The sequence below is a fragment of the Mauremys mutica genome, chromosome 9, assembly GCF_020497125.1.
Source record: "Mauremys mutica isolate MM-2020 ecotype Southern chromosome 9, ASM2049712v1, whole genome shotgun sequence".
Taxonomy (NCBI): Eukaryota; Metazoa; Chordata; order Testudines; family Geoemydidae; genus Mauremys; species Mauremys mutica.
The window spans coordinates 99,728,569-99,752,742 of NC_059080.1; the positions used below are offsets into that span (position 1 = coordinate 99,728,569).

General features: G+C 42.1%; 1 protein-coding gene across 1 annotated transcript; it reads right to left on the reverse strand.

Annotated features, from left to right (window-relative positions):
• Nucleotides 1-1,874: 1,874 nt before the first annotated feature.
• Nucleotides 1,875-24,107, reverse strand: FYTTD1 (forty-two-three domain containing 1). The gene is made up of 9 exons (XM_045031206.1): nt 23,869-24,107; nt 20,987-21,118; nt 14,567-14,712; nt 12,425-12,537; nt 8,972-9,068; nt 7,731-7,795; nt 6,664-6,738; nt 5,687-5,813; nt 1,875-4,201 (listed from the first exon to the last, which is right to left on the reverse strand). Exons 1-9 carry the CDS (start codon nt 24,050-24,052, stop codon nt 4,106-4,108), a joined length of 1,035 nt encoding a protein of 344 aa, XP_044887141.1. The 5' UTR covers nt 24,053-24,107; the 3' UTR covers nt 1,875-4,105.
• Between the last annotated feature and the right edge of the window lie 67 nt (nt 24,108-24,174).

Consider the following 24,174-nt stretch of genomic DNA (forward strand, 5'->3'; position numbering starts at 1 on the left):
AGGATGCAGCTGCCTGAGCAGGCCTAGTCCACTGCACTCTTCTGTCTCCTCAAGCTTAGAGGCCTCCATGAGACTGCTGCTGCAGAGGGTCCTAAGGAAGTAGGCCCTGCACTTAACCATTCAACGAAACACACAAGAGGCCATTTCACCCCTCTCACAACTCTTAGGACAGGCTGGCTGCATATAGTACAGATAAGCAAGGGTAACCAAATCAGAGAAGCTTAAGTCTTTTAAACAGAAACTGAGGTGCTAACATGCACTCCTGCCCCCATGGTTGGGTCCTAGACATAAAACCTATAATGCTTATGCCCTAATCCAGGAGTGGTGCTGTCAGTGCAGTTCTCCCATCATAAAAACACTCAGACATACTCACCCATTTTGATTCAGGGCTGGTCTACACTTCACATTCAGATTAACCTAGCTACACTGCTGAGACATGAGAATTACTCCAGCAACCTAGCTACTGCCCTTGGCAGAGGGGGTTAGCTACAGCAATGGAAAGGGTTGTTCAATATAGAAAGCCTCTTCATGAGGGTGCTAGAGAAGTATAGTTGCAGCTGTAATACATTAATTTGTTTTAACAATGAGGTTTTATATAGATTTAAGCCACAGAGTATGAGTCATGGGCTAAATTTTCAACAAGTATAAACAGGTACAGTTCCACTGGACTCAGCAGAGCTCTGCTGGTTTACAATAGCTGTTTTTATGCCAGTATTCACCTGCAGGGCTTCTACACTTAGCAGATATGAACATGCTACACCAGAGATGGTGGGTTTTGCACTAGGCTGCTCTGAGGCCACAGCTCAGAATCTTTGCTACAAGATTCTTTGCCAAACACTACAAAACTTACTGTCCTTATATGGCTGCAGTTATTTTTGGAATTGCAAATTTAATGCAACTCTAGTGGAGAAGTGATTACATATCCCTTTATTCACAGGCAAAGATTTCTGCCCAGGTTTTGATATGGAAAAGCAACAGACGTTAGTTTAGTTTGATGCAGGTCCTAAACCTTTGCTCTATCAATGTTCAAATCCAATGGTCACTATCATTCTAACCCTTTTAAAAAAAAAAAAGGATAGTTTCCAACACATACTTGTTTAGCACCTATAGGATCTGCAAGTAATTTCTTCCACTGATCACTAATGATATTTGGTCCACAAGCTATAAAAATATATGGGGGGGGGGGCAGTTCAGGTGAAGCAAAGGCATTGGATTAGGTTACTTAAGCAGTGTCAACACATCCTCCCAGACTGGTTCTTATTGATGGGAATTCTGAATGTGAATAAGGTGTGTTGCTTTGTGAACTAGGGATAACTGCAACCCTTTCAAACATTTTTTCTTTTAAGGTCTACCCCAGTCACCAGTCAAAAATAAAAGACTCACTCCAGCACTGTAATTTGAGATGTCTGCACAAAAGCTCACCTTGATCTGCTATTTTGCAGTAAAAACCAGTGCACATGTCTCGTCGGATAATATCTGAACAAGCTCATCATTCAGGCTTTAGCTGGTAATGGAAAAGCAGGGAATTTAGATAATCCAGGGGCCTGGCCAGGTACTCGCCGCAGTTGAAATTTTGTCAATCATATCTAAAGGCTATGTTTGTCTACAGCAGGAATTAAAAGTGGCAGTTTTATTGCAAATCTAATCTCCTGCTGGCATCTCACTGAAAAGTGACCTCATTTGAGACTGAAGGGGAATCTGTCAGGGACAAACACACTGATCCTGTACTACTGGTTTAGATTAAAGTTTATCTTCTGATTAGTAACCATACTAAAGCAACATGAAAAGTGGTTTATGTGCAGATGGATCTTCAGCTGGCAGCGTGTCACAGACTACATCACTTTTCAGTTAGATGGTACTTGCTAAGAGAAGGCTCAAAAACATCAGTTTTAATTAACATATTCATCAAATGAAATTCATAGTTCACACAATACAGCAGCAGGAAGTGCTGGTCACATCTCAGGATGTAGGCTGACTCAAGAGTGCAGATTTCTTTATGTTAAATGTTTCAAGGAACATACAGAAGGTTAAGAGCTACAGTTAACAAGAACTGAATTCTCCCTTGTGCGATATTTGAAATCTGCATAATTTATCAATGTACTGACCAAAGGTTTATAAGCAGGCACAAAATGTGAAACCTGTAACATTTTATTTAAAAAAAACAAGCTTCAGAATAGATCCAAATGTAGTAACTTCTCCAAAAAAAATATCAAAAGGTACAGTGTAAAGCCATCTCTCTCATTAAATACAAACTAGCTTTTCATGATGCATTGCATCAATGTTTTGCATCTGTGTTGCATCCTGGTACACAGGAAATGTATGCACTGAAACAGGATGACTAACACCACATTACCTAAATTCTAACAGAGGGACTTTTTTCAACAAAATTTCTACTGGTAATTTAAAAAACCTTAACACCCATGAAATGTAATTAAATTTTTTGCTAGGTACATTTTCAAAGTTAAAAATAAAGGGTTAAGTACTGAACAGTGTCAAGGATGCATTTTGACTTTAAAACTGCTATATGAAAGAAAGTCCTTCCACTGTCAAATGTTCTCAATGTTAAACTCTTGGGTAAACAACTTGTTTACTCGGAATTTCAGAAAAAGTGCAAAGAAACCAGTTTAAAAAAATTGAATCCATAGTCTAAGCAAGAGAGTATTAAAACTACTTTGCACCATAGGCATTTGTGGATGCAGCAAGCCAACAATTCCTTTTATCTGGCTATATCCAAGTCCAATTGCTATAAAACACTTGAAAATCCACTAGCTCGTGGAATTAAAGGTAATTTTACCTGTACAATTTTGAACAGGTGCTTTGTTTCCATTAAGGGTGTGAATGCACAAATGAGGATGCTCCAATTTGGCACTCATCCTACAGATAATTATGCACATGCATAACTTTTACACATGCTAGCAGTCTCATTGAAGCCAGTGGGATTACTCTTGTACATAAAGTTGAGCATGTGCTTACATGTCTGCAAAATGTGGGCCACTTATCCCAGCAATTCTTCCCGAGCTTCAATGTCACTCAAGATATTTGACTTTACTTCAGATCACGCTCATCCTTGATTTCTCTTTGGTATAGACAAACAAGTGTCATTTGATAATTTACCTGTGTGGCTGCTTCTTAAAAGACTGAGGAAACCCTTTAGGGGCAAGGTATACGACATTAAAATCCAGAGTCTGGGAGGGTTAGGAAACTTAGCATATTACCCTTTCTTATATGAAAGTCAGTATTTACCCTTATAAAAGGGACATCAAACACAAAAATATTGCATTATATTTGTGAAAATCCAAAAAAGGAATAGAAGGGTATAGTTTAAACAAAATGCAAGAGAAAGTTCCATTTACTGAGGAGGCAGATACAACATGAACAGTTGCAGTACAAGCTTCTCCCATACTGCCCAACCCTGACTTGGAGGGACCACTTTTAAGGATGAGTAGTATAGTCTTCATGCCTGTTAAGTACCTGGCCTTTCTGACAGTAGTTTTACTTTTTCAAATGAGGATGCAAAAAATTTAGTCTCCAAGGAAGGAAAAAACCCACGAATGTCAAAAGCACAAAGAATTACAACCAAACCCCTATGAAAGAAAAAGAGGCGGCTACGTCTTGAACAGAAATACTCTCAAACTCAGGCTTTATGCCAAACTGCAATTTGGAGTGAAGCTTTCTGGCAGAGTGTCTGCTTCTCTGAAAAGAGGTTTGTAATGGAAATATTGACACGAACTTCACTATAGTAGGGGTTGAGGAGCAGATACTGAATGTCACTAACAAAAATAATTAACTTTTGCCTGCCATCTGTACTTGGGTTGTGAGGGAAACTGAAATAAATCTACTGGCTTAATCACCAGCTGGGGTTACATAAAATCTGTTTAGATCAGAACACACCACCACTTACCAAGCAGATCAGTTGCCCCATTTTTGCCTGGGTCATTGTGTCTTTTTACTATTAAAAGTAAAATCAATAAGGATATTTAGTTGTGTCAGCATCCTAACAAAAAGTCTGGAGAACTTCAATGACGTATGCTATACTCTTCTGCCCACTTTCATCCCAGTTTCTCAGCTCGGTGGAGTCTTTACATATGTGTCCTTTCAACAGCCTTTAACCCACTGTTACGAAACGGCTTCCTTTGTTCTGAGACAGGGCTGTTCTTTGTTCCTTGAGGATCCCAAAGCGCTCATTCAAAGTCATTCCAGTCTGAAAAACAAAACCATTTCATAATAGAGCTTGCAAAGTATCAGACTGATCTGTTACAATGGCAAAGTTAGGGCAATGAGTATCATCCCTGCCTAGTTCTGCTCAAATCAGATTTTTTTCATCCATACTGAAACAGGCATCTAAGGGTTGTATATAAACAAACACTGAAGATAAGTTAATCTTGTTTTCCTTCTTTTGCAGTATTTATTTTAAAAAAATACATGAGTAAAATACATCAACTATATTTATATGGGATGCAAGAACATTAATGCAGTGTTCAGCTACAAGTGAAGTCAGGAAATGCAAAAATATCAATTAAGGTAAAAAAAAGCTGAAAACAGAACTTTGACTCCACAGATCTGTTCTCCATACATATTAAATTACATCTGCCAACTTCTGTAACTAATACAGGTTTTTACTATTTTACATTCCTGTTGTTTCATAGTCCACACAGTTGAGAGAGCAAACTGGATTCTACTCTAGCTAACAATTCACTTATTTGACTTTGTTCACAAGACGACTTGCAATATTCATATAGGTGATGAAGATGAAGAAAGACCCCAGCATAACCTCCTTATTGTAGGAAACAGGGAGTCAGTTACAAAAAAGCACCTTTATTTGTAAAGCAAGATTTGATCTAAAATCACTGAAAGTCATACAACACAGCAATGACATTTTTATGGGGTATTGTTACAGTATGATTTTAGTTTCACCACCTGTAACACTGATGAGTTAACACCAGTCTGAAATTTTAATTTTGTATATCCTGATATTCTCAATGTCATTCCTCATCCCCGCCCCCGCAATTTAGTTTTCCTTTTCACTTAAGACACAGCTGTTGCATAACTGTAGAGTGACGTAATTCAGTCTAGCAACTTTGTTAGATACAAAAAGCCCAAATTCTGAAGCCACAAAATTGCACAATTTTGTTTTCCCAAAATGTCAGATTTTGATGTGCTCTATTCTGTAGACTCAGGAGCCATGGCACTGCATATGAACAAAAAACAATATAACTAAATTCCCAAGGAGATTTTCTTCAATTTTATACATATGCAAAAAAGTTTTTGAAGAGTCATTGTTTTCAATCCTCATCTGAAGTTGAATTAGTCAGATTCAGCCATCTGCGTTGTGCAGAAGACACGACAGAGGGGGAAAAAATTTTTTTTAAAAAGTGTTCCCCGCTGTCCTCTCAGTTTAGGAATATAGTGCCCTTCATCCAGGAACACCACACTGCTACACAACTATTAAGTTTTAAATCCTATGTGAGGTAGATAGGCATAACAATTTTTTTTAATAGTAGGTCCAGAGAGGTTAGGTACTTGTCCAGAGTTACACAGCAAATTAATGCCAAAACTGGAAGCAGAATCAATAAGCCTAACTACAAGTCCCCTACTTTAGCCCTAGACAACTCTATTAACAAGGAGCCCCACACCTCTTAGTTATATGTTGAATCACTCCAAGTAAGTGTTAGGAAACAGCTCTTACCTGTTTTCCAACACTGTTGATATCAAATTGCAACGTAACTCCTTTGGGAATCTTCTTCTCTTCTGGTTGCTCCTTCTTCATTAGAAATGGAGGCATAGGAACACGAGTTAGCCTTGGCTTCTGGGAACTGAAAGAACACTATTTTTAAAATGGCACATTGAATAAAGGTTGATGTAACAATAATCAGGTGTTACTGTCTACAAAGATGTACTATGAAAAGACAAGAGACCACACTGCCAAGTACACTGCTAATACTGCAACAGAAGGAAGAATTATTAGAATATGGTTGCAACACTGACTGGATAGTTGGGAATGTTTGATTTCAAGGAGGCAGAGTATAACCATTCATCACTTCACTGAAAACAATATCTGCAAATTAAATGGGCTAAAAAGTAGGTAGGCTAGGGGAAGAGAGCCAATATTTTAAAATTAAATTTTAAATATTTGCATATTTATTTTAAACCTCTAGCCCTATCGATATATAGTGATTCTTTACTGTCAATTTTACAAGCTTTAGCTACAAAGAGCAAGGCTGGTGCAGTTCCCTTTTAAAGGATAGGTACCACTGATGAAAGGTTTGCCCAGAGTTCTGAAGTTGAACACTAAGAATCTTAATATACAGCTATCCTGTCCAATTTACAAAAAGGAACACAAGAATGTTTGTCTGATTTAAACTCAATTCTACTGTTATCTCTACAAACTAGAGAGGATCCAAGTACCAATTCCTGGACATTCAGTCATTCAAGACTTGGTGAGGAGAGGGGAATTCAATTCAACCCCACACCAAGCTCCTGAGAAACTTCAAAGTGCACCACAACAATTACACATTATCTGAACACAGATTGAGAAACAGAAGGGGCCTGATCTTGCAAAGCCTCCACAGACAGAATGGTAAGTATGGAGAGCTTGCTACACCAGTCCCAGAACCAGTAACTGGAGTTATGAAGGAAGAAGATTGTTTGGAATGTTCTACTCACACTGGGGATGGGATTGCTCCAGGGTTGTCAATAGATACAGTCAGAATGCCTCCATTTGTGGTGGAAGTTCGCCATCTAGTTTGAAAACACAGGAATCACTTATACAGGCTGAAATTCCAGTGTACTATTTGGGCTTTACATGAAATTCATGTTCCTGACTAGCCACTATTTTAAAAGTCTGTCAGAACTCTAGAGTTTTCAGAGTATAGAGTGGTATACCAAGACTACATACAACCAGGCACAAGCTACACATCTATATGGACCACTAGCATAGACTGAGCACAGGCCTTTGAAGCCACTAAATTGTCCAACTATTCAGAGCAGCTCTAGATGACATTGGTGAAGAGTGCCAACACATAATCCACCCCAGCATTTCAATAATTGCTAGAGCAATGGTGGGAGTTTCTGAAAATATTCAGTGCAGATAAGACCAGATAGGTCCATCAAATCCAATAGTGAGTCTGAAATTCTGTTACATATGCTGCTTTCATATGAGCTGTTTATTCTTCCTACTATAGCTTGCTGCTGTCCCTTTTGCTTATCCAGGAAGAGCCTGGGAAGTGGAGATTCCTTCTTTCCTCATAGACATGCCTAACTTATCTTCCTTTTCACATGTAAGCCTGGAAAATGGCCTGTCTCACTGATTTTAAACTGTTTTACAGGCTCTGGATTTATAAGTTAGGTACAGTATCTGCTACATCGACAGAAGGGGAGAAACTAATGTCCTATATAGAGCCTTGGGCACAGAGCTTACTTAGTAGCTCTGAAATTGGCAACAGATCCCTCATTCCTGGGAGCATCTTGTGCAAGCGATCCTTCCAGTTAAACTAAGAGCTGCTGTAAAAGCAGACAGAAAGGAGGGAGAAAGGGATGAACACTGTTTCCCACCAAACACATAGTACATCATCCAAATTCATGTCACTACTCAACTCAGAAGCCCACAAGAAAAGGTTCCAGTCGCCACAAGTTAGCAAGTTAGAGTACTCTGGATACAGCAGGGCTAAAGCAAAGCAGTTTAAATGGATAATGCCTTAACTGTAGCTCTTCAGCTGAAATATGACACTTACTGGCGAGTTCTCTTTGCTGCCTGATTATCCAGAAGTTCTTCTACTGGCTGTACTTGTGCCTGCACCTGAAAACACAGAAAGATGGGTACAGGATTTGAACACTGTTACACTTCCTGATCTTGCAGTGTGAGGTTTTAAAACATGAACAAGAATCTATGAACACATCCATAAGATGTATACCAAAAACAGACCTATAACTTTAGTGCTGTTCAACCATGGATGGTCACCTTAGGCCCCAGAAACTCATGTTCCCATAGAGCATAGGCAATTTTTATAAAGGGATTAAAATAAAGAAATTTGCCAAAAAAATGTAACCCAATAGGCAAGAGAGATTCCATCCAGAGTGATAAGAACCAGACAGGGTGGAAGCTTACCCACACCCAGGGCTGGAATAGAGGCGAGAGAGTCAGAGTCACAAACTGGGATGTGGTGAAAAAAAAACTTACTATAAGAGTTTCTGTATCTAATGCCACTGAATCCCCCTACCAATTTGCAGTTTTATCACATTCTGATTGTGTTTTTTAATCTCCCCTCTGGTAGTCTGAAAAATCCTCACTAAAGCAAGTGACTCCACATGGATTGACCCCTGTATCTGTGCAAAACCCCACTGAAATAAGTGGCGCTCGTGCCTACTCATGCAGTGGCAGTTGCAGTTAGGGCTCAAACATATAAAGGGAAAAAAATTAAAAACCATTTCTCTTTACATTCTTAGTTATTTGACTTACTTTGAGGCTGATTTATGGTTAAACCATATAAATCTATATCAACCTGTATAACCATTTATGGTTTAAGGCTAAACCAATCATGCAATTCTGAAGCTTATTGCTTTCCATCCTTCAACTAAAGGCAACTTTAAAAACCCAGATCTAGTTTTAAACAAACAATTTACCTTCAAGAAGAAGCTGCACAAGCTTGCCACTATCCTGAAATATACACCCCAATTCCATACACCTCAGAATGATTCAGCTGTTTTTGGGGTACAAAAACACTCACATATTGCTCTACAAGAAATATTTAACACAAGATAGGACCAGGTTTTTCCTGGAATGGTAAGTATATGGTCCCAAGGCCACTTGAAGTGTTGTCTTTTCAGAGATCAAAGAAAACACATCAAGTGAGTTTATTCAGAGTTGATCTAGAGAGAGTCTGATTCATCAAATGTGGGGCTGACGAAGAAAATAACATTCATTTTAGAGTCTAGTGCACAGTATTTATTTTATTTAAGAAAATTTGTATTGTACCTTCAGACCCCTCCTGAAGAGGAAAGTTGCTTGACGCATGTCTTTCTGCTGGTTTAGTTTATTTCCAATTCTGGCAAAAGTGGATGGTATATTACTCCTGTAACATTTTACAAAATAAGACCAATATCATTATCAAAAACTTCTATGCCCAGCCAATTTTTAGAGAAAAATAGAACAAGACTGGGGATAATGGAGTCAAGAAGCAAACGTCTCATATTCCCCAATGCATCACTAAGACAAGTCACATTTAGAAACGGAGCCTTTCAACTTTGTTGGTCCCAACTAAATATTTAAATGGAGGGTAGAGTGGGTTTATTAAATCCACATTTTTCTTTTAAACACATGGAGTTGTCACAGCTACAGGGAAACTATATCTTAGACCACTTTTTAGTCTCTCAGGTGCATCCTTTAGGTGATAGGCCTGGCTTCCTGCACCTCATTTTGGGTAGAAGCACCCAGTCCAACCACACTCAGACTGGGTCTCTGGGCTACAGCCCTCCTTGTTCCCAACCATGTTAATGACACAGGGGTAACTTAGGTTTGACACCTGTAAGTTTCTCTCTTCAGGAACCTCTGACGGTATATTTTGCATGAGCACAGAAAGTGTCTTCAAAACAAAGCATTATTTATTCATTCCTCAAAAGGTATTTAGGAAAATGGGTGAACAATGAAAGTTCTACATGCATGCCTCCTTACCTAAGCTTAACCTCTCTATTCATAGCTCAGGGAGGTCCAGCTTATCTCCATCTCTCTGAGTTGATTTGGGAGAGCCCATCTGTTCTGCTCAAAGCCACATAATCCCTTGTCTGTGAATCTAGGTGTCAGTTTTCCTCTGCTGACAAGTGGCTTTCCCCCCTACCCCACCCTCCACTTCTCCCAGGGTTGCATTGCTCCCTCTAGGCACAGAGGCTCCCCAGGAGGTCCAAAGTGAGTGGACTCTCTGAGGGGGGCTCACAGAAAGAGATGGGTGTGCTGAAGGCTCAGAGGTGTGGTTCCAGGAGGAGGCGGTGCCTAGGGCTTATCTCCCGAGAATGTGACCCCCCGAGGAGGGCTGTCACACCGAAGGAGGTTCCTCCCAGGGACCGTATGGAGCCAACAGAGCATGGGTCCTGTGAGTCTGTGACAACATGGTAGGAAGGATGGTTGGCAAATGCACTCCGTAGACTATTAGCAGGTAGACAGCAAGCTTGCTGCTTTGGTCACAGCATCAAAATGAGGGGGAGTTACCACTCCCATGTGGAGATGGGCAAGGACCAACCCTGGGTCCCACTCTGCTCCACATGGGAGAGCTAACGCACCCTGGTTTCAATGCTGTGACCAAAGTAAGGAGCTGGCTGTCTACCCTCACGATTTGGGATTTCCTTTGATCCTAGGCTCAGCTATAGAACGAGTAAGAGATTCTAGCCTGCCTAGAGCCATACAGGGGGTATTCCCCATAAAACAGCTTTTCCACGATCATCTCCAGGATTCTTAGCTGTGTCATTGTTTTGTTTCCTGTTTCTACTTTAACAGCCCTCTTTGATTTAAATCTTGGAAATAAGGCAGGTTAATATCAACAGATAACCTGAAGGGCACATGATACTTATTGATTTACTTTCCTACTCAAGAGCCTACAAATGATTTTCCAGTTCTTGTATCTATGCTTGCTTGGCTACCTTGCTTGTTTTGGCTCCAATACAAAGCAATGCACCATATACAGTACTCTGCAAATATTAATCCTTCCAAAAACTGCTAATTAGGTAGGCGAAACGGAGATTCGGTGCAAAGTGGTTAAGTGGCATGCCGAAATCCACACAAGTCTGTCTAAACTGGTATCGAATCAAGAATTCCTAGCTCTCAGGCCTTGTGCGTCTCCGCAACTTGTCCTGTTTAAATAGTGTTCATTGAGAGATTAGTGTACCAATATAAATCAATCTTTTAATTCAGCTGTGCCCTCTATAGGAGAAAAACTGCCTATTTTTAAGTGAGACACGAACGATAATAAAATTATTAAAGTTGTTTAACCAAGTTTTTATGGTCTAATTGCCAAAACCATTTTAAAAGACAGTAGCAGATTTTGGTTTTTTAATGATGGAAATCTGGAGACCTCCAAGAACATCTACTAAATCTCTTGCATCTGACGAAGTGGGTATTCACCCATGAAAGCTCATGCTGCAAAACGTCTGTTAGTCTATAAGGTGCCACAGGATTCTTTGCTGCTTCTACTAAATTATGTACTCCTGAACAAAATGGGGCAATATGGAAAGGGGGAGGAGGGAGAAATCAACTGATGAACAAAGGTTAGGTTGATTTCCTTAGGTGGAACCAGCCCAACACTCTAATGAAGCATGTGCTACTGCCAATATTTGGCTAGAAATAGAAAGTAGTCGGAGAAATATTCTACCCTAAAAAAAAAATGTAGCCTTATGCATCTCATGACTGCACTAGTCCACATATTTAGCATTTCCACTTGAACAGGACAATAGAAGTGCCTGGTTTATTTTGGCCGAAACCAGAGGATCCCTGTCCACATACAAGAGTTGGCCGGACAAACCCCCAAGTCATTTGGCTCACAACAGAGTGAGACTACACAACATACATTTTACGTTGCAAGTTACTCACTCTCCCGCAGCCTTTACATTAGAATGCCCTAGTCTTAATGGAAAGTCTACAATTTTAAACATAGTATTCAAAAGGTGAAAAATTAAGTGTTCCAGGTATCCCCAAACCTCTGACTGCCAGGAGCTGGGACTGAACAACGAGGGATGAATCACACAATTGCCCTGTTCAGTTCATTCCGTCTAAAGTCTCTGGTACTGTCCACTGTCAGAAGACAGGGTACTGGGCTAGACAGACCATTACTCTGACCCAGTATGGCCATTCTTAAAGTGATCCAGACAATTAATGGCATTTGCACCAGTAGCTACAGGGCAAGGTTTAATATTTAATGTGCATAACATTGCCTTGTGCGGTAAACTGTTTTTAAAATGGAAGCATCTGCAGTTTAACACAGTACATTGGAATAATTTCGGAGCAAACAAAGCACATTATAGTTTTCATGAAACTGAAAATGGTAATAGATCCTGTAAAGTGTCTTACAATGAGAGCGAAGTTACTTAAATAAAAATTGTCACTTTTATAGTTACCTGAACTTAAGATTCCATATATTAACCATTTTTATAGATCTGGAACACTCGAGCGACATATTTTATTTGTGTTAAATGGAGGTAAATAGCAGGTGTAAGTGAAGAAAGCTGCTTGCTAACAGTTCCAGGAAACAACTGATCCCATCATCAGGGCACACAAATCAGGATACTGCATGAGGGCTACTAACTGTACAAGATTTTATCCTACTACTGCTGCCAGTCTTAGCTCTCTTGATCCCAAGTCAGCACTGCCAGAAACAGAACTCCTCAACACTATCGAAGGGATGAGCTGGAAAAGGCATCTCGAAACAGCAGTTGGAAATCTCACCTCCTGTTTAATGGGACAGGCCTCCTGAGAGCTGGCATTTGTTTTCTCTGCAATTCAAACGGCCTCTGAAGGGTCATTTTCCTTTTCAAAACTGGGTAGTTTCGCTGTGTGTTCTTTAAAAATAAAAAAGAATTAAATATCCAAGTAATAGTGGCCTGTCACAACTCATTCAAAGTTAATCAGTCTAAATCAGTGGTTTTCAAACTTTTTTCTGATGACCCAGTTGAAGAAAATTGTTGATGCCTGCGACAAAACAGAGCTGGTAATGAGGGGTTTGGGGTATAGGAGGGGGCTCAGGGTTGGGACAGACGGTTGGGGTGCAGGGGTGAGGGCTGCAGGGTGGGGCTAGGAATGATGGATTCAGGGTGTGGGAGGGGTCTCTGGACTGGGGCAGGAGGTTGAGGTACAGGAGGGAGTCAGGGCTCTGGGCTGGGGGTGTGGGCTCTGGGGTTGGGGTGCAGGAATGGGCTCCAGGTTTCAGGGGGTGCTCAGGGCTGGGGCAGAGGATTGGGATGTGGGGTTACCTCTGTTGGCTCTGGTCAGCAGCGCAGCCAGGGTGCAGAAGTAGGTTTCCCACCTATCCCGGCACCCCGGACCGCGCTGCACCCCAGAAGCGGCCAGCAGCGGGTCCGGCTCCTAGGTGGAGGTGCACAAGTGGCTCCGCACGGCTCTTGCCCACAGGCACTGCCCGCCCAGCTCCCATTGGCCAGAAGCGTGGAGCCGGTGCTTGGGGCGGGGGCAGCACACGGAGGCCTGTGGCCCCCGTAACTACAAGCCAGACCTGGCCGCTTCCAGGGTCCCTGGGTGCTGAGCAAGGCGACCCAGTGCCTTGCATTCTGAGACCCAAACTCTGAAATCCACCGATCTAAATGTCTCATGGATTACTTCACTTAAGCTGATGGATAGATTTATACCATCAAGAGATTTACCTCTTTGTTATCAAATTAATTATTCACTTCGTCCAAGACCCCCGCCAAAAAAGTAGTCATTATAATCTAAATTTTACCATCTGTCCAAGACCTTGTTACAAGTTGCAATTCGGAGAATACACTTAAGCATAACTTGTATACCTCTGAAAATATACAATACAAGCAATACTAGGATCCTTAAAGAGTCACCATGGTTTCAGCAAACTTTGTTAGAAGATGTCAAATCAATTCAACCACATTTTCCTTACTGTTGATTCTCCATGTGTAAAACACTTCCCTTCCTCTTATAATTAGCTTGCTGCTCCTCCTGCCTGAATCCTTACGAACATAACAGTCCACTGTGATGTCAAGAATCACTTCCATAATTTTGATGAATTCCATATTCTAATATACTTGCCACATGAGACGAGCACACCGCCTGGCCTAAGTCAACTCAAAATTAGAACCTTGCTGTTAAGTTTAAAAAAAACCCTTCTACATTTGTTTAAGACTGGGTATATTCTATTCTGGACTTGTGCCAGACTATTTCTGCTAGACCAAGCAAATCAGTAACAGATTTAGTGACTGCTAACTCCTAGACTACCAGAACTAGGTACAAGTTCTACATGCCATTGTAGAGAGAATCTCAGGTTTCATATGGCAGTGTTTTTCTACTCTTAACTTTTGCACATCACAAGTAAGCAGAGGTTAAGAATCACATTCTGATTACTTTTGTTACTCCCCCACCTGTACTTGTTCTAGGATTTTAATCACTTCAGATAGGATTATTCAAAAATGCCTTCACTTCATATAGTACGAAGCATTATATTCTGGCTTTAAGTGTTTGCGATTATCACTCTAAACTCAAGTCAGATCAGGAGTAGGGTGAGGGAAATGCTAGACAGTATTCACAGTTAGGCTATTTTAATGTAATGTTAAGGGCTAGAAACATTGTTGTAACAGTATAAATGCATTCAGGACCAGTAAATCTTTCAAAGAACTGGTCTTGGACAAGTTATGACAAAGTCTGCAATGCTTATTTTAACGCAGATGTGTTTTACCAGATACTTGTGTTACCATTATACTATAAATATATTTATATTTTTTAAAAACTAGTCAGTCTGAATCTTTTATAGTATGCTTGTCGCACTAATTATTCACTTCTTACTTTAGGAATAACACTCCCATTGCCAAGCACGGACAGTTATACAAGGTACAAAAATTGTATTCCTACCTTCTCGCTAAGTGGTTGTCTGTTCAGAGGACTAATCCCTCCACGTGAACCTAGTACTTTCCTCGCTGCCAAGCCAGTTATAACTCCATAGGGCCGCTTCTTCCCTGTTACCCTCCTTCTGCGTCCCAAACGGTTCTTACCGAAACCTACAGTGGAAAAAAGCAGCACTACTGAACTGTTTCAGAAAGAGACACCATAGCCTATAGCCTTGGGCACATGATATTCAGTGGCAGCTAGCTGCACAGTTACAATGTAAGCTGAGAAACAGACGTTTTCCAAGCATGGGGCATGCTGCCCTAAGGGGGTGCAACAAGGTTATCAGGGGGCATGAGGACCTGATAGGGCCATATTGAACAGCTAGGGTCAGCAGGGGACTCTGCCCAGCAGAGGAAGTGGGTGGGGTTCTATGAAGATTCTCTCGCCAGGATCAGGCTCCCTGCCCATCTTGCTCCCGCACTGCTGCAGCCACAAGGTGCAGTCACCCTCCTCTTCTGGAGAGGCAGACACGGACTCTGCAGGCTGCACTCTGGGAGTACTGCTCTTTCCCTGCCAGACAGAGCCCCCTGCTGGCCCCAGCCCTCAGGACAGCCTCAGGGCACAGAGCCCCATCCATGTCCCCTGACTGACAGAGGGCTTGGCTACACTGGAGAGTTGCAGCGCTGGTGGAGGCTTTACAGCGCTGCAACTTAGTAACTGTCCACACCTGCAAGGCACATCCAGCGCTGCAACTCTCTGGCTGCAGTGCTGGCTGTACACCTGGTCTGCTTGGGGTATAACGAGTGCAGCGCTGGTGATGCAGCGCTGGCCGTCAAGTGTGGCCACACACCAGCGCTGTTATTGGCCTCCAGGGTATTAGGAGATATCCCAGAATGCTTTTAACTAAATTACTCTTTGTTTTGTTATGATGCCTCTCTTTGTTTTGTTGTGAACTCGGGGCTCAGGGAGCTGCTTATCTAAAAAACAAACACAGCTCTTGTTTGCTGTGATCAATCTGTAACTGACTGTGAACAATCAATTGAGATAACCCACTACCTTGCTGTGAATGAGGCAGGCAGGGGGATGAATGTTTGCTTGAGGAGAGAAACAGGGGGGGTGGGGGGGAAGGGAGTCCATTGGAGCAGCTGCTTATCTGGTCTGCAGGCTATTTGCAGTTAAGAGTAAATGAGGGGTCGAGGAAATTTTCAGATTTTGCAAGGCAGGGAGCTGAAGTGTCGGCTCCAAAAATCCACTCTCTCTCTCTCTCCCTGTTTCATAGAATATCAGGGTTGGAAGGGACCTCAGCAGGTCATCTAGTCCAACCCCCTGCTCAAAGCAGGACCAATCCCCAGACATGTCCCCTTCAAGGACTGAACTCACAACCCTGGGTTTAGCAGGCCAATGCTCAAACCACTGAGCTATCCCTCCTGTCACACTCCACCCCACCCCCCTCTTTTGAAAAGCACGTTGCTGCCACTTGAACACTAGGATAGTTGCCCATAATGCACCACTCCCAACAGCGCTGCAAATGCAGCCACACTGCAGCGCTGGTAGCTGTGAGTGTGGCCACACACCAGCGCTTTCCCTACACAGCTGTACGAACACAGCTGTAACTCCCAGCGCTGCACATCTGCAAGTGTAGCCAAGCCCAGAGTCTGTGAAGGGGAAGAAGACAGGGCCATGCTGAAGGGCCAGAGGCAGTAGGGTATGGAGTCTGGTGGAGGGATGGGCAGTACTCATAGGCTGTAGCCTTCTGTTACCCTCCTGACACCAGCCCTTCAGATAGGGAGCCAGGTCCTGGCAGCCGAGGCTACCTGACCGCTGTAGAGAGTGGAAGGCTTCCTCAATTGCCACATGGTGAGTACTCCCCACCCCCTATGGTACCATTACTTAAAAAGAGGGAGACATGAATCTCTGAAGGGGACACAACAAGAGAGTTGGGGAACCTCTGTTTTAAAGCAAAAGTTATTGGCCTCATGTTGCAGATGCTGATGCTGCTACATCACATAAGTCAGTTCAAGGTTGGCCTTAAACAAAGAAGATAACTATATCAGACCATAGCCAAACAGCACAAAATGGCATATTTTATTTCCACTTTCTGATCATACATCAAGCAACAAGAGTTTGGAAAGTCTCATCTTATAAAACAGGAATTAAACTCAGGTGCGGTCTACACTGTCAACATCCACCATCCTGGAGGGCCCAGCTGCAACAGGGGACTCCACAGGCAGGATTCTAACAATTTGGTTTTGTGCTATAAGTGAGACAGAACCACAATTTAATCATATTCCTAAATAGCATTACACCCTGCAAAGACCAAGACTAATAGGATTTGAGAACACAAGTTGGTCTCCCTTCTACAGTAATAAACAAACCATGCGTTTGCTCCGTTTTGAAGGGGAACACACACCCTGTTATAAACATGTTCAAGGACAGATTTCAGTAATGGACTAGACAGTAGAAAACAGAGGTAGAGCCCTTCATTCTAGGTCAGCAGCACTTAAAGTAGTTACATCTGACCAGGGCATGGAGGATCATCTCAAAGTGACTTCCTCCCTATTGGAAGTGGTATGGAAAGCAAAAAAAAAATGGGTGAAGATTTTTTAGACTGTCTTCCACCAACTTTTTCTTACTACCTCACCCTCCCAATCTCTAACTCCTCCCTCCCTGATGTCCTTCTGAAGAAGCTTGACAGCACATTAAATGACCTCCAGAAGCTCATTTCTGCTGCCCATATATAGCAAAGGATCTGCTGCAGCATCACGCACCAGGTTCTATGTATTCCATGATTCCACAGTTCCAGTTTACTGCGGAATCCACCCCTTGCCTCAGAACCTAACATTTCATTTAAAGTTTCCAGTCCTCTTGGTTGTGAAGATCAATTTGAAAAAGTGAAATGAGTATAATCAATGCAGCAGCTCTTCTTAGTCTGCTAGCTTGAAATAGCAGCTCTGGGATGTATGAACTGTCCTATTCAGCTCAAAACTTGCTTTCACAATCATTTTCAATTTGAGCACTAATTATTATATTGTTGATTATTGCATCTGATGCAGCATTGGGGATGAATTTTGCCTGATGCATTAAGTACATCACCTGATATTGAATATCGGCACTTGACAATTTCATATGAGGCTTTGATTCACTATATTTCCCCCCCACACCTAGCTCTAATTCAAGATATTTAAACACATTTGTAAAGTACACAGTGAACAATCCTTACACATTTGATCCAGGCTACCCTAGTAAAAAACAACCTCTGAGGCCTGGAACAGACATGTGGGGGAACACATCCATGTTAACTTTTACAAATGTGTGAAATACCTTGAATTAGGGGTAAAAAAGGTATAATAAAGGCCCACAGAAGCGGCAGCAGAGCATAGCAAAAAAGGAATTAGATTCAAGTTACTAAGGAATTCACAGTAAGAAAAATCTTTAGTCAGGCTCCTATTTTGGTTTCAAAGGACCTGGGCCATGAGAAATACTCAAGAACCAGATGTGACAAATGAGAATGTAATTTTTTGTGTGTGTGTATGTATGTGTATATATATGTATGTATGTGTATATATTGATTTGATTTCACTGTTCAATTTTGTATTGCTGCTGTCTGAATGCACAGAGTTAAATCAAAGGAGGCTGTAAAAGGGCTGTTAAAGAACCAAGCAAGAAAAGTAAAACAATGAGACAAATAAGAGTCTTAGCATCAAAGGGTAAACTAAACCCTTATAGAAGCTGAAAGATAGACAGACAGTTCAGTGAATGGCCAGAGTGTGTCAGTGGAAAAAGCTAACAGGCTGGGAAGACTCATTCACAGACAGAAACAATATAATGTAAGCAGGAAGCATGTTTCTCCCAATTCGGAAAGGGGAATAAGCCCGAGTTCTGGATAGAGAGATTAAGTTTAAGGAAATGTGTGTAGGACTCTTGTTTTGTATTGCAGCCCTGTGCACTTTGTACCTTTGGGTGAAAGAATAAATGCATTGTTTTGAAGACGTTGTTTGTGAGACACTTTGATCAGTCGCTGTCCCACGCTCCCAAATTTGGACCCACTGAAGTAGTCTTGGTTGGTATCCAGGGACTGTAACCCAGATCCTAATCTAAGAGTGGGAGAATTGCAAATTCCACCCAAGGAAAGATAGGCTCAAGGCCTAACATCTGTGGGGGTGCACTCAGACCCCAAGATGGGACAGTGGTGCTCTTGGTTCAGTTTAACAGTGTCAATAAAGATGAATTAAAAACAATTATGGGTCTATCAAGGCAGAGATATAATATTTAATATTCTGGGAATAAAGACCCCCAAACAAGATCAGTGAATTGCAACAGTGCAGCAATGCCTGAACAATGAGTAGCTGTTGATATGCTTTGGAGAAGAACTGTTCAGAGCCTGAAAAAGCATCCATGTGAAATGAGTAGGGCTCATTTCCCACTAGAGGCGATCTTGTCTAGTTGTGCAGGAAAGAACAGTTGGCAGGGGGGTGATTTAAAATCTGAAAAAAAGTTGTGACACGTTTCCTGTTTTTAAGCCAGCTCTTGCAATAATGAATACAAGCCAGAGAGAGCAGTTCCCCAAGAGACTAGGGGACCGTCAACATAATTGTATTTAAAAGCCCAATCTGCATTAATAAATTTCACTTAAGATACTTGTAACATTTTCATATTTTCAGTTCTAATTTTCCATTTGAAAATGAAAATTAGAACAGAAAATATTACAAGCATCTTAAATGACATATATTAATGCAGATTGGACTTTTTCATTTGGCATGGCTTGGACAGTGAAAGGAGGCTAGTATATTTATGATCAATTTCCAGTCAAAGACACTTATTCCTTCTCATGCACTTTATTCTGTTGTGTTTGTAGCCCAAATATTAGAGGTGCATTTTTTAAGATTTCCAAACAAATTTATTTTAAACTAATCAATTTTATGAGTTAGGTTTGGTTTTCATACAAAGCTTATGTTTTGGGACTAAAACACATAACCCATTACTCACACACTATACATCAGATGTGCCCTAATGCGCCCGCGTACTGGACCCCAGGAGAGCACCCGCCGAAATGCCGCCGAATTTCAGCGGGGACGCCTCTCGATGATGCCGCTTATCGACGGCAAGCGGCGTCATCACGAGGCGTCGCCGCCGTGGTCCTTCATCTAGCGCCCGCCAGACAAAAAGATTGGGGACCACTGCTATACATACTTGAGTAACAAATCAAACACTCCGATGCATATAAACTTTCATCCAACACTTGTTTCCCATGTTTGTATTAGCAATTGTCTCCTTTTGTTTCTTACTAAAAGTCCACTAAGAGACAGCTGCAAGCTTAAGTTAAACTACTTGCTACAAAATGAAATAATGCAGAAGTGGAATTTTTAAATGCCTCATAATTCACTTTAGTGCATCAATCAAGCTTATTTCTTCATCAGAATTAGACAGTTAATTTTGTATAGCTTCCATTATCCACAATGCTAAGAAGGTACAAATAGTTACCTTTCAAACCACCAGTGTCACAGCCACATGTCTAGTTAACCACCTAGAATCTAGGTAGTGCCTCAGAAGCATCTGAATACAGTCTACTGGAAACATTCATCATCATAAATGAAATCTTAAACAACATTAGATAGCAGTGTTGACTTAAATTTTTAAATTGTACACCTTACCTCCTCTTCACTGCCCTCTTTCCCTAAAACTCCACTGCCCTGTAACACTATGGGCCTGCAAAGTGAGATATGGCAAGATTTTTGTTCACAAAGGATGTAGCTGGAGCAGCTTCTCACTCAAGCACTCTGCTCCATCATTTTGTGCATTCTGGAGAGTAAAGAACTCAGATTTCATTAAGTCTTACTCTGCAGGCTTGCTGCATAGAGGCAGTGTCACAGACTCAAGTAGGGTACTGAAATGCAAGATATGTAGATAGCAGTTGCCTTTGTGAAAGGCCTGATAGGTAGATACAACGTAATGAATGTAACAGTTTGGTTCTGGTTTACAGAAAGGTTTAGGGACTGGCAAGGACTCTGGGTTTCTCCACCTACTAACCCTGACCATTGTGATATCCCTCTCTCCCACTCCTCAGAAGAGGGCTAGAGGGATGTAGTTCACAATATACTGTCAATACAACTTCCAAGAGAAAGCTGAACAAAGAGCAAGACTCCCCAACTCATGGAAGGAGTGTGATACAGCCACAGCTCCTGTTGTCCATGGAAATCCAAACACTGAGCCCACATGGAAGCACTAGCACACAGAAAACTTATTTAAGAGGATCATAAACTAGAGTTGAATTATAAATTTAAACCCCACACATGACAGCATTTGGAACAGACTGAGTGAACTATTAAGTCAACCCATACTTTTTCATAAAGTACAAAAAGTGGTGCTACATGGCTTTACTTAGTAGGTGACATTTCACCTGATAGTAATTATGAGAACTGTGTTGCATTTTTATAAAGCACATACCTGTCTGCTGTTGGATTCCCCACCTGGTCCCCCTCATCCTGAACTGTCGAGTTCCATTCTGTTGAAGCCTTCTGTTCATTTTGGGGGAGTACTGCTTTCTTTCTTCTTTCTTATTCAATTTAATTATATCATCTGCAAAAATAAAGGTTTTATGATACACTTTAGACTTAAGTATTTTAAGTAGTGATAAAATCTTAGTTGCTTTGAATTAAGCCCTATAGCCCTTACTCAGGCAAACTCCCAGAGTCAGTCTTTTAGGAATAACTCAATTGGAGAGTAAAATGGAGCCAGGGCTACTTATTCGGTCCTTCAGAATTATTGGTGGGGATGTCACTTGCAACTCATCATTCTTTCCAGTATCTCTCTTGCATTAGGTTCTCCAAGACCAATAATGAAAATTAAGCTATCCAGTAAAGAGAGTCAGCAGTTAGTAGTGCCCAGTGAGTGGCACCAGTTTTTCTGCATTGTACAATTCTTTGACACTGGTAGGTTAGTATTCCAATCAAGTGGCACTGCTGTATTCAGCAAAGATATAAGAAATCTACACTTTTCCCTTTTTTTTTTTTTTTTGCGGCAGCTCTTAAAGTAACCCAAATTTTGTAGATAATTTTAATAGCAGGAAATAGATCAAGCATAACATTTTTGGGTTAACTGTATGGAGGAACCAGAAGAATCTGCTTCTTAAAAAAAATGTTTCAAATTAAGTGTCTGGGAACATAGCATAATCAATCATACAAAGTCAGAAAATACCAAACTATGTTCTAGAAATATTACTTCTATAATACTGCTTGGTCTATATATATTTTATGCTACATATGTTACAATATTAAATATTGTAAGCACATATTTAATCAGAAAAAAATAAAAGGTACTATGACTTTCATACAAAGCAGCCAAGTTAGCACTGGAATTTTAAGCTTCCAAACATTTATTTAGTCCATTTTAAAACACATTTTAAAGCAGATGACCCACCTCCCACATCACTTTAGAACATTCAAGGTTAAAAAAATAACATATTAGACTGCAGACCAACTGACAACTCAAGAATACCTTTGAAAACACAGAGACTAAGTGGATGAAATAATATATTTTATTTCACCAACTGAAATTGGTCCAAGACACAAGCTTTTGAGCTCCATAGAGCTCTTCATCAAAAATCATGAACTCAGGCCTTGTCTATACTTACAACGCTGCAGTGGTGCAGCTGCACCGCTCCAGCTGTTAGTGAAGATGCTGGCTATGCCAATTTGAGAGCTTCGCCCATTTGTGGTACTCCACCTCCCCAAGAGGCAGTAGCTATGTCAACAGAAGAAGCCTTGTCTACACCAGGGTTAGGTCAGTATAACTACGTCGCTCCACACCCCGAGGGACATAGTTATACCAACATGAGACACTTGTCAACAACTTTTCTGACACCATGACAAATGTGGGATTTCATATAATCCATGATCCTGACAACCCTATAACCTTTAGCTGAGGGACAATAGGAATGGATGATTCTGTTTTCATGTAAATTACCCCAGTAACAAACTAAACATGAGATTAGAGAAAATATGAGGAGAATAATTTCCAAATGAGGTGTCACCCCATGATGACACATTAGCAGTTCTCTAAGTATTGCTATTGACACACCCATAGTAAATCATTACTAGATAAAAAATGGATGCAAAGAGAAAACGTTAAAGTGAGACCAGAATGAAACAAACTAGGCAACCAAAATAAGTATCTTCCCTAGCCAATCATACACTATATACAAAAGCCAACCCCTTATCCTCCCACATTCCTACCTTTAAGGGAGCCCTAAGCCAGTGTTTTACAGGTTTCATCCAAATGAAGGACTGTGTTAGTCACTTGGCAAAGCCCATTTGATATGCAATAAAAATGGGCAAGTTGTAGCCACCCTCACATTTTAAGGTGACCCGCAAAGAAGTTTTTTGCATCTTTATAAAGGCAAAATGAAGTCCGTCCCCCAAGAAAATCTCTTTTACATTAAAAAAAAAAGTCAGATCTTGTTCTCCCCAGAATTTTTGGAAACTTGATGTTAGGATAACTAACAGGATTAAGACATCACTGATTCAAAGTAAAACTGAATTGAGAAGATACATGAATTCTTTTAGGCAGAGTGTTTAAACTCGGCTGTTTGCCTTAAGAAGAAAAAAGCCCAATTTGCTAAAGCCTAAATACCCTGACCACTTCAATGGTGAGTCCACCTGTATTTCTGAGGCTCTGCCAATGGGTCAAGCACCAAGTATAGGCCAGGCTGGCCAGGGCTAAGGTGAAAGATCCAAACAGCAACTTTTCGTTGTAGTGGAAAAAAAAACGTGAGGCCTTTATATAACCACAACAAAGGGGGCCCAAGCCTGACTCACTGTGCTGGGCCTAGTCCCCCTCCCTGAATATTTTCCTTCGCAGGGCATGCCGGACCAGGCCTGCCTTCCTCCCTCGGGGGAGGCTGCTCCCCCTCCCACTTGAGGCAATGGGCCTGAGTGGCCCCCCAGCTCCCCTAGCCACTGTTCAATGGGTCCTACCTGAGGCCCACTGGGCCGCAACGCGTGCCAGGCCCCCGGCTCCCCACCCCCACAGGGAGGGGCAGGCCGGGGAGGGGGGGGAGTGGTCTCGGGAGCCGCCCCCTTCCATGCAGTCGGGAGACAAGGCCCAACCCGCGCTGGACCCGCTCACCAAGCTAGTCAGGCCCAGGGCGCCTCCCCGCCCCGGCAGTGGTGGGGTCCGTGCCCTCCCTCCCAGTCACACACGGTCCGGTCCGGTCCGGTCCGGTCCGCGCCCCCTCCCCCGCCCTCGCCGCACGGCCCGCGAGACCCACAGGTGGTGAGGTCCGAACGACCCCCCGGGCCGGCAGCGGGGCGGCCCGCGGCTCTCCTCACCCAGCGACATGTCGATCTTCTCCAGGCTCTCGCTGCTGCCGCTCCGGGCAGCCGCCGCGGAGAAGCCCGAGGGGGTCGCCCCGACACGGAACCCGTTCATGGCCGAACTGAGAGGAGCCGCCGCTGCCGCCTCCCCTCCCTGACTGAGACAACGGCCGCCCACTCTGCGCACGCGCGGTAACATCCTCTCCGGCCGACCCAGCAGCCAGTGTTGTGGCTGGCTGGCTGGCGCTCGCGCGATTAGACGGGGACAGGCGCGTGCGCATTCAATATTCGTTGGTGGGTGTCTGCGCATGCGTAAAAGAG